The following is a 10,474-nucleotide window of genomic DNA, read 5'->3' on the forward strand; positions in this document are numbered from 1 at the left end:
CTCGTTCACCTCGCCGTCAGAGCGCGTTCAAGCCCTCGCGTCTCGAGCGGGACTGCGACATGAACTTTCTCAGCTCGCTGTCGAGCGCGGTCATCTCGGCGTCGTCGGCTGCGCTGTCGAACGCGACGTCGCAGATCCCAGGCGTATCCGGCTACACTCTCGGCGAACGCGCCGTGCCCGAGTCTCACACCGACTCGCCTTCAATCTGGACTCGGTACAGTGGCATCAAACGCGTGAGTTGCGCCCTCTGAACTTTGCTGTCTCTTTTCCCCACTCTGATTCCGCCTCGTCCTCCTGCACCCCGCTCATCTCGGTTCGGATGGACTGCTGCAGGATGACCAAACCCAAGTGTCCATCTTTCAATTCGAAGCGGGCTCAAACCTGAACGGGATCGATCGTCGCGCGTTGCTGCCTCTTGCGCGCAACTCGTTTCGCAAACTACGTTCAACCCGCCATCCCAACATCCTCAAGTTCCTCGACGGTTCAGAATCCGACTCGGCCGTGTGGATCATCACGGAACCTGTCGAACCGCTCTCGACCGCGACCGTGACGTCTCTTTCGGAAGAATCCAAGACGTACGGACTGTTGCATCTCGCGACCGCGTTGAGCTTCTTGAACCTCGCCGAGGGAGGCAAGAGCGTGCACGCAGGACTGCAACACTTTCACGACGCCGTGTGGATCACAAAAGGCGGAGAGTGGAAACTGGGAGGGTTCGAGTTGTGCTCAAGACTCGATGATCGAGAAGGAGCCATGTGGGTCAGTCATGGAACCCCTGGTTGCGACTTTCATGGAAAGTCCCCATGCTCACGAACTCGTCTCTCGGTACAGAACCACGGCGGCATGATGCCGGAATCGAAACTATACGCCTCCCCAGAAGTCCGCAGGGGAGGATGGACCGCATTGAAAGAGTGCGAAATTTCGATCGTTCTCCATTGATCTGGATCTGCAGCTTATGGAGACGGTAAACAGACACGACCCTTCGGCCTACGACTCGTACCTCCTACACTTGCTCATCTTTCAGCTGTTCAACGGGCCTCTACCCAATTCGTTCCTGTCTCCCACTTCCGATACTCCTTCGCTGTCGACGACTGCACGCGGATCGATCCCGCCTTCTCTTTTTCAAGCATGGAGGAGACTCGGGTCACCGAACCCGGCCACTCGGCTCAAGACGGGCCAGTTTCTCGAGATGGCCCTCGCTCCAACCGATGGATGGGCGACCCACAACCGACTGGTCAAACTCTCGACCGCACTCGAAGGGTTCTCACTCGCGTCCGAGAATGAACGAACCACCCTCGTCCGCACCCTGAAAGCGATCTCTTCTGCCTCAACGTCGGATGGCACCAACTCGACTTCTGCTTCTCCGCCACTTCCGACCGGATTCCTGTTGTACAAGATCCTCCCTTCCCTCCTGCACACGTTCGAATTCTCTTCGGCGTCTTCATCATCTCTCCTTCCGTTGATCCTGTCCCTCTCGACCTCGTTACCTTCGACCGAGTACTCGCAACTCGTCGTTCCGCCGTTGCTCAGAATGTTCCAATTGCCGGACCGAGCCATGAGGATGGCGTTGCTCGAAGGACTGGAATTGTACGCCGACAAATTGACGTCGAAAGATGTCGTCGAACGCGTGTGGCCCTATTTGGTCACTGGATTCGGAGATGTCGTCCCCGTCATTCGAGAAGCGACGGTCAAATCGATCCTGATCATCGCTCCCAAAGTGAGTGTCTCTCTCCCCTTCCCCTCATTTGGGACTCTTCCCCATTCGCCAAAGAAAAGCAAACAGAAGGGAGGCTGATTTACGATCGTTCTCTCGGAAAGCTGAATGACCGGATCCTGAACAACGATCTCCTGCGGTACTTGTCTCGTACTCAAACCGATTCGGAACCTGGGATCCGGACCAACACGTGTATCCTCCTCTCGCGACTCTCACCGCACTTGTCGAGTTCGACTCGACGCAAAGTGTTGATCCCGGCCTTCGCGAGGAGTTTGAGAGACCCGTTCGTGCATGCTCGAATCGCTGGTTTGTGTGCGTTGATGGCTGGAACTGGAACGGGAACGGGAGATGGGGAAGGGTGGGACAAGGAGGATTTGGCGCTCAAAGTGATCCCTTCGATCGGAGTGTGCTTAGTCGACAAGGAAAAGTGAGTCTCACAAAAAAAATAAACGTATCAGGATGGGGGAACTATCCTAACAGTTCCGACATAATCAACAGGATTGTGAGGGACCAAGGGTTCAAAGCGATCGACATGTTTGTCAAGCGGTGTGAACAATTGACCGCTTCCATGGTGAGCCAACTCTCTCCTACATAGCCAACTCTTTGTCACGTCTTGTATACCTCAGACAGTACTGACCGATTCTGACGCAGCCCGAAACTGTATTGCCCCCAAACATGAACGGAAGCGACGAACAACCTGTCCAACTCCTGCCTCCGGCAAATGCCGCCACTGCTACCGCGGCAGTCAGCGGAGGGGTCAAACTTGCGACCAATGCCGCTGGTGCAGCAGGAGTTTTGGCAGGATGGGCATTCGGAGGCGTCGGGAAAAAGGTACACTTGTATTCTTTTCTCTTACCCGAAGTTCAAGACTGATCTCGATCTCGATGGGACTTATGATAGCTATCAACTGCCGAATTGTCTCAACCGATAGAGCGGAGGAGTTCGACCCCTGCTCTCCCGCAAACGACCGCACCTACCAATTCGGAATCTTCAATGTCGAATGGAAACACCTTGCCTGGAGGCTTCGAATTTGGAGAGCCTCAGGTGGCTCCAGCGACTACAGCAGGACAGTCAGTCACTGCCAAGGATGATTGGGGACCTGATTTGATGGATGTCAACGATGATACTCAGGACTGGGGTCAGTCTCCCTTTCTCGACAATTCAGTCGCATCGTGGCTGCGTCCAAGGGCTCTTTAACGTTTTTTTCGTCGGAATCTGCAGATGAATTTGAATCAGGTCAGCCTAGACCTCCCTCGAACAGGCCGTTGACGTCAAAACCTAAACCGATGGCCGGGAAGAGAGTCGGAGGATCAATGCGGCTGGGAGGCGCAAGCAAGAGCTCAGCATTGCGAGTCCCGATGGGTGAGTGACAATCGCTTGCGTGCCCTCTATCGAGTGAATCTAACGGGGAATTTGATCTGCTGTAGACATGGATGCTACTGATTCGTGGGACCTCGATCTCAACGAGGACGAGTCTGCACTCTCTACAACAACCCGTTCTCCAGCCGCTCCGATCAAAGGGCTTAAACCGAAACCTGCATCGCTCTCTTCCCTCTCGGTCGCATCTACCCCTTCCCCTTCCTCGACTTTACAGAAACCTCGAGTCCCTTCAAAGCTCGCGAATGATTCTGCAGCCCCTTCCCGACGTACGGCTTCAAGTTCGTCCACCTCGTCGAATTCTCATTTCCGACCTCCTGCGATTTTGATTCCTCCACCATACTCGACCGAGTCTGGAACTGCTTCTGCCGTGCCGACAGACCTCCGTTCTCCTCTGCCTCCCCTCGCTACACCTCCCCTCGCTCCAGTCGCTCCAGACACTTCAACCCTTCCCATGCCACTCATGCCGATTACTCCTCTATCCGCCCATCACCCTCCTCCTCCTGCTCCACCAGCACCTCCACCAAACTCAGGACCTGTACCTACCTCCTCTTCTTCGGATGGAGCAGCAGGAGCAGAAGTTCTTCCAAGACCGGTTTCACCCGCGTTGATCCCAACTCCGATCTTGCCTTCGACCCCTACTTTGACGGGACTCGCGATCTCGTCGGAATCGGGAACTCCTACGATCACGACGACGTTGACGAAGGAAGAGAAGGCGGCGAAACTTGCACTTGCGAGAGAAGAACGACGCAAGAGGATGGCAGCTGCAAAAAGTGGGAAATAAAGAGCTGAAATCGTAGACACACAGGGGGGTCTAGCCCAGACCTCTCGTGTTGCTTCTGTTCTTTCTCTCGAGAGTCCTGCGCAAGCTTTTGTAGTCGAGAGCAGTCAAGAGCGATTCGAGCTTTCAAGACAGACTCTGCAGAGTGGTCCAGCTAGAGAACGATTTTAGGTTACAACGGTCCGAAATCAGAAGGGAGAGGGGATACAAGAAAGAAAACAGAGGTCTAGCCTTTATTGATTGTATATACAGATGTGAAGGGAAAAGACAAGATGACACATCCGGATTCCGCCAGCGAAAACATCAGAAAACGAAAAAAGTCCGGTGTTGGTTTTCTTTCATACGGTCTGAGTGGATGACCTTCGTGGTCGGGATTGTACAGATGACAGAAGGAGACTGTCTGGAGCCTCGAGCGTCGAACGTCGAAACCTTTTGCCCGTCGGTGATGGTGGCGAAGAAGTAATAATCATGTCGAAATCGCGCAAATCGACGGGAGTGTTGGGTCTCGACTTGTGCAAACGAGGTGGTACGGATACGAACGTAGTAGAGGAAGTGCGAGGGCTGAACAAGGGATCGTATTGTACGCTCGAACGGGACGAAGTCGAGGAGAATGCAGAATTCGTTCGACTCCAACGTTCCCTTTTGTACTCGTCGGCTGAATCGTCTTCAAGGTACGAGTCGAGGAGAGACTCCACATCGGAATCGATGCATCCAGCGTCTTCGGGAACGTCTTGTGCAGCGACACATTCTGAGCACAGACGAGACGACGAGGTCGAGTTGGTAAAGGTAAGGTCGTTGCATTGGCACAATGGCGTGGTGTAATCAATCTCGTCAGACGAGTCATCCGACCAGTGAGACTGTGGCGAGTCGAGAACCTGCTCGGAAATTGCGATCGAGTCGAGCGTTGACGAGGACGACGAGGATGACGAGGATGCGATGAAGGAAGAGGACGACGAGGACGCGATCGAAGAAGAGGACGTGTACGGATCACTGTCACGATCGATCGAGGCATACTCTGGTATCGGTGTGAGGTAAGAGTAGTCATGTGTTGCGCGGGCGGCGAGGTCTCGTCGGTCGTTCTCAAGAACGACTAGATGGTGTGCGGACAACGTCAACACGGGGAGAGGTTTCGGTCGTTCGGTCGCCGCAAAGTGCATGACATCTGAGGTTTTCGTGCGGATAGAATTTCGGGCGTGAGTTTGTATTCCCACCTTGATGTCGACAGCAAGAAAGCTTACAAGTCTGCCGCCGATTCCGCTTGATCGTGTCGCAAGCATCGATCGGTAACGGGGCCGGCATCTCATGCTCGTAATCGCCGGCGCTGATGTCAGATCTGTCGCAGTGGCGGCGACGGAGAAATCCCTTCAAGCCCGACACGAGCGTCGACGAGCGTCGCTTGGTTTTGGTCGAGTTGGACGTCGACGGCGGCACAACGTCCATCTCGGCGGTCACGGGTGACGATGCCATCCCGATCGAGTGCGAGAAGGACGAGGTGAAAGGAGGTTGGAACGAAAAGGTGCGCATGTCAGGGGCCGCGCGCAGGGAGTTTGCTGAGCGTGACGCAGCAAGGAGGCAAAGAAGTAGGACGCGCAGAGCGTATTCTAGGGGGCGTCGTTTGCGGGAAAAGGGGAAGAGGTCACATCGTCGTGCGAGTGTGCAAGCGCAATTCGCGCAGGAACGTCCAGGTATAGGCATTAGCGACTAGAAAATTCGCAGGAAGGACACACAAGCTCAGGCTTCCCGACCTTCCGGAACTCGCAGAAACGTCGTGAGACCGAGGTCCGAACCGATGTGGCGGATCTGCAGGGCTCGTACCTGGTTCCTGCAAAGCTGTTGCGTCCAAGCCCCTCGAGACAGCATTCCTCTGATGCCAGTCCGAATCGAAACTGCGCGTTCTGCTCTTCACGTCGAGTGCAGGAGGCGTCTGACCAGTTGTGAACGGACGCGCACAGACACCAGACAGCGTTGTGCAGCGCTGAGGTGCGGCTTTGCGCTACTGCAGCGTGCAGCGTGCAGCGTGCAGCCCACCGAGTGAGTGTTGCAAGGGCAAATGATTGTGCCTGAGGATCTTTCCTATCGCGCGGCGGGCCCCAGAAGGACAGAGCGCGACCGCGGGCGCGAAAATGTTGCCGCAATGCCGCGAAAGCTAGGCGACAGCCTGCTTTCCCAGGAAAACGTTGTTGAATGAACTTGACCATGCCAAGGTGGGAGAGTACGTCCGAATTTTCTGGGTACCGTGACTTTGAGCAGGCTCTTTCCCGAACCACCGAAAAATTCCTGCAGTCGATGCGCAATGTCCTGCGCTGCAGCTGCACCTGCTCGTTCAGCTTCTAGAACCTCTATGCGCTTCCCTCTCGTCAATGAACCTACTCTTGTCAAGTAAACCTGGCGGCAGTGGTCTTGGGGCAGGAGAGTCGGCGACAAACTTGCTGTGCTTGTCCACTCCTCTCCCTTTGCCCAAATGCCTTCTTCAGCGAGACCACCTCGCTCGCGCTCATCCATGTTCATTGCACCGCTCCAAATCAGTCCCGCAACGACGACGTCGTCCACAACAAAAACGACCCTGATATCCCGACTGCGCCGGGTTTCTTCCTTTTCGTCAATCTCGAGCATTTCCCGGTCTTCGTTGTCGTCTCGGCCACAAACCCCTACGGCACCGACATCTCCGACCTCTTCCGACGACATGCATGACCCGTTACCCCAAGACATCCCGCGCAGTAGCAGCGTGATGAGCTGGTTCTCGAGCGACGAGGAGGAGGCGGAGCGGAAGCCTTGGAGATTGCCAAAGCTGAGACGCAAGAATCGACTGTGTGAGTGCTCATGAGCAACGATGCGGAAGCTGGAGAGAAAGTTGACCAGGTCTCCTCGCCGTCCTGCAGCTCCCAAAAATCCAGCGTTCACCTTTACTACATCAGCTGCTGCTCTGGCATCCGAAGACCCAGTGACACCGTCGTCCCTCGGTGCTCCTCTATATCTCTCGTGCGAGCCAGTGCTACTGCCGGCGGTGCACCCGATCGAGCTCGACCTTGCGCTCGATTTCGACTGCGCGTTTCCGCGGCCCTACGATAGCGACGAGTCCTCCGAGCCCACCTCGCCACCGTTCTCGCCCTCATTCTCCATCCCTCCATGTCACGATGAGACAGCCCTCGTGTTGCAGCACCCACGGAACCATGTTTCCTGGTGGAAAGAGTGTGGAAACAGCGACGTAGACGAAGCCGAGGACCACCTCGACACGCAAACACTCTACGCACCTTCATCCCTCGCCAGCCCCCACACTTCTTCTCCTTGGTCTTCAATACGACGAGCCAGTCGGAGTCCTGAAATGACGGAGGAGGACATGTACGAGGACGATCCGACTTTTGGCAAGTTTGACGATGTCGACGAGCGAAACGAACAAGTGGACCCGGATGTTTGTCGTCAACTCGCTGCTTTCCGAATCCTTCCACAAGCTCCGGCTCTCGTTGCTACGCCCCAAACTCCATCGTTGCGACCATCTTGCTCGGTCGAATCCTTGCTTGATCCGTTCTTCACCTCCCCTTCGACTCCGTCTCCCGGAGGTCTTTCCTCGGCTGGATTCTCTTCGAATCTCGCCTACTCGCCTTCGTCCAAGACTGGGTTCTCATTCCCTTTGCCGCCTGCCTCGAGCGCGGATTTCAAAAAAGACGTCTCTTTCCTCGGTTTCGACCTTGGCGACGAAGACGATGACGCACCGTACTATGACTGTACTCTCTAAGCTTCTGTACCTCTCAGAATATAATATGTTGTCGGATTCCTCTGCTGTCGGATGTAAACTAGTCTCCAGTCTGCAATTGTCACAAATTCAGCGACTAAAGGTCAAACCAAGCGATGGAACGATTGTAGCGGGTAAATCTCGTTCAGAGAGAGTCCTGACGATATAAGCGACCCAAGCAAAAGGGTGGGGTCAAGGTGGTGTGCATGCTCAAAGGGAGGAAACAAAGCTTCTGCGCACAGACGACGACGGGGCAAGTCGGACAATGGACATTCATGCACTGACGATAGCATACTAGCTATACTAGGAGACTAGGACAACAACTTCCATCCTTCTTGAGGCGGGTATGCTTGATGGTTGAGCAGGGAACCTGGACCGCCGATAGAACAGGTCCGACAAAGTGAAAGTGTTCTCTCCAGCAGATTGCTGGTGGCAGATCGGCGTCTGTATGTACGTTGCAAAGTATGATCAGCGTCTGACTGATACTTGAGCATGCTGCGGTACGAATATAAGGGTCAAGAAAACAAAAGTGTAGCGGCTCGTGCTCTGGGCTCCAATCTATCGCGAATTTGGTAGTCAGGCTTGCGCAGGCGAGTCTGCTCTATCGGATCCTCACCACACTTAACTCATCGTGTCTGAGCAAGGACCAAAAGATCGTAGGCTAACGCCGTCGACATCCATGACTGAACATTGCGGTCTTATGGTTGTCTCGATCTCTTTTACTGCCTCTGAAGAGCCCATGAGACGAAGAATACCTACCTACAGTTCTACCGATCCGGTTCATCTGCGAAGAAAAACGAGTCGGCCTGCGGCACATGATAAGATGTCTCCGGTTCTGATTGCCTTGCTGCTTCCCTCTCGTCCTCCATCTTGAACAGCTTTCTCGCCAGTTGCACGCCTGCGCAATCTTCGAGTTGTCTCGCTCGCCCAAGTGTACAAAGTTCAATTGGGAACGAGCTACCCTATATCGGAAGTTGGATCATGTCGCGGTCCAGCGAATTCGACCCGATCTGGACTTGGCTGTTGGAGTGGTTGTCGACGTTCGATGGTTCAGTAGATGTCGAGAAGAACATTCAGGTCGTTCACAACGCTGGTCAGCTCTCGCCTCGCGAAACTTGATCTTGATCTCGAGCTTCGCATAGCATCTCTTGAACTGATTCGGAAGCTCTGATATACAGCTGGGAGGGGTCTAGTAGCTCGTAGTAATCTACCTGTGAGCTATATGCCTGGAAAGCTGATCTGCAACCCGCTGAATGAGACGATTCTCCTGCACAGCCTTCAACCCTCCTCATCTCGATTCCCAATCAAGCGCTGCTGAACTTGCACACATTGTCACCGCTGTACCCGCCAAGCTTCACCTCGGGCAACCTCAATGCTACCCAGCTCCTGTCGCTACACCTGGCCATTCAGTTCCGCAAACACTTGTTCTTGCCGCGCTCGAATTCGGGCAAGGGCAAAGGCAAAGAACAGCCAACACCGTCTTCGCTGAGAGACAAGTTTTGGCCGTTCCTTGCTACCCTCCCCAGGTCGTTTCCTTCTCATCCTCTGACTTGGATCCTCGCTTCGAAATCGTACGCTCAACTCGCATCGAGCTACTCGCTCGATCTCGAGGGAGATATTGGGTTCAAGCATAAGAAAGAGCACACTACAAGGATCAGAAGCAAGTTTGGCAAACTTGTCGACTGCATGGGCAGCGGATTGCGGACAAAGGTCGAAGCGGTCGAGGCGAGATTCAGCAAGGATTGGAAAGCGGTACAAGCAGTATGGGTACGTTGCCTCGACTCTTTTGTATTGGGAAAGTTTGACTCGAGTAAGGCTAACGGACGTGAAATCGAGCAGCAAGAGCACAAGTTGGAAGATGACGAAGAATTTGGATTTTTCGACTTTGTGCTCGGCTGGCTGAATGGTAAACAAAACCATGGATACCCTAAAACGTGTCCCCATGGGATATGCAGCTGAGACCGTCTTGTATCTCTCTTGCAGTCAACACTCGATGTATCTACTTCGATCTGCCTACGACTTCCTCTAGTCCCGCGCATTACAGCAAAAAGGAGAACTCATTGACCCTCGCACCCGTGATTGACATGATCAACCACGCGCCTTCTCTATCGACGAAACCTCACCCAACCCCGACTGCCCTGACGTTCTCTTCTCCGTCCCGCTCGTCAACGGACAAGAAAGTGTTCAAGGGAGACGAACTCGCCTTCAGTTATGGTGGACATGACGACTCGTTCTTGCTGAGCGAGTATGGTTTCATTATAGGCAATGCTGGACAAGACCCGACCGAGGAGTCGAAGCAAGGGAACGAGTACAATTCATTGAACGTGGACAAGTACGTCGAGGCATTGTTCGAAAACCAGAAGGAAGAAGGCCAGCTCAAGATTGGGATCTTGCGAGATGTCGATTATTGGAGGTTAGCCCTTGCCTTTCCTCTACCGCTGAAAACGCTTCTCTTGCGCGTTGTGTTCTGACCTTGACTTCCTCTGCCAGCGACATGACCTTCCAGAGCCAACCACCCTCTCCTTCATGGAGGGTCTTGATCGCTCTGAGACTACTTCACCTGCGGTTGCCATCCCATTCGAGCTTGTCGCTCTCGGCAGAAGCTCTCGCACCGTTCTACGATCTCCTATCGGGTTCGATCGATCAAATCTCGCACCTCAACGAGAAGAAGGTCCAGAGTACGATCAAAGCGATCGCGAAAAACCTCGTCATCGAGTGTCGACAAGGGTTGGATCAGTGTCAAAAGGTAGAAGAACAATGGGTCAAGGACAAGAAGGACGACGAGGATGCAGAAATGATCGAGTGGCTGTCAATGGTGCGTGGAGTATGGCAGGGAGAAGAACAGATTGCGCGTGCATTGGCGGAATGATTCTCG

The 10,474-nt window shown here is 54.1% G+C and overlaps 4 protein-coding genes across 4 annotated transcripts; 3 read left to right on the forward strand and 1 right to left on the reverse strand.

Moving 5' to 3' along the window:
- Positions 1 to 59: 59 nt before the first annotated feature.
- Positions 60 to 3,872, forward strand: CEX1 (COPI-interacting protein CEX1; the record flags this gene model as incomplete). Its single annotated transcript, XM_076678153.1, has 10 exons — positions 60 to 233; positions 334 to 756; positions 829 to 908; positions 970 to 1,714; positions 1,816 to 2,138; positions 2,210 to 2,282; positions 2,363 to 2,542; positions 2,612 to 2,849; positions 2,933 to 3,073; positions 3,139 to 3,872. The coding sequence occupies 10 exons, from the start codon at positions 60 to 62 to the stop codon at positions 3,870 to 3,872; spliced, it is 3,111 nt and encodes a 1,036-aa protein (XP_076534751.1).
- Positions 3,873 to 4,207: 335 nt separating this feature from the next.
- JCM15063_002251 (uncharacterized protein) lies at positions 4,208 to 5,393 on the reverse strand (the record flags this gene model as incomplete). Its single annotated transcript, XM_076678154.1, has 2 exons — positions 4,208 to 5,031; positions 5,108 to 5,393. The coding sequence occupies 2 exons, from the start codon at positions 5,391 to 5,393 to the stop codon at positions 4,208 to 4,210; spliced, it is 1,110 nt and encodes a 369-aa protein (XP_076534752.1).
- Positions 5,394 to 6,369: 976 nt separating this feature from the next.
- JCM15063_002252 (uncharacterized protein) lies at positions 6,370 to 7,602 on the forward strand (the record flags this gene model as incomplete). Its single annotated transcript, XM_076678155.1, has 2 exons — positions 6,370 to 6,679; positions 6,749 to 7,602. The coding sequence occupies 2 exons, from the start codon at positions 6,370 to 6,372 to the stop codon at positions 7,600 to 7,602; spliced, it is 1,164 nt and encodes a 387-aa protein (XP_076534753.1).
- A 978-nt stretch (positions 7,603 to 8,580) lies between these two features.
- Positions 8,581 to 10,468, forward strand: RKM2 (protein-lysine N-methyltransferase; the record flags this gene model as incomplete). Its single annotated transcript, XM_076678156.1, has 6 exons — positions 8,581 to 8,692; positions 8,778 to 8,812; positions 8,875 to 9,366; positions 9,439 to 9,505; positions 9,583 to 10,012; positions 10,090 to 10,468. The coding sequence occupies 6 exons, from the start codon at positions 8,581 to 8,583 to the stop codon at positions 10,466 to 10,468; spliced, it is 1,515 nt and encodes a 504-aa protein (XP_076534754.1).
- Between the last annotated feature and the right edge of the window lie 6 nt (positions 10,469 to 10,474).

This window comes from Sporobolomyces koalae, assembly GCF_050403365.1.
Source record: "Sporobolomyces koalae JCM15063 DNA, S_koalae_JCM15063T_v1_ctg12, whole genome shotgun sequence".
NCBI lineage: Eukaryota > Fungi > Basidiomycota > Microbotryomycetes > Sporidiobolales > Sporidiobolaceae > Sporobolomyces > Sporobolomyces koalae.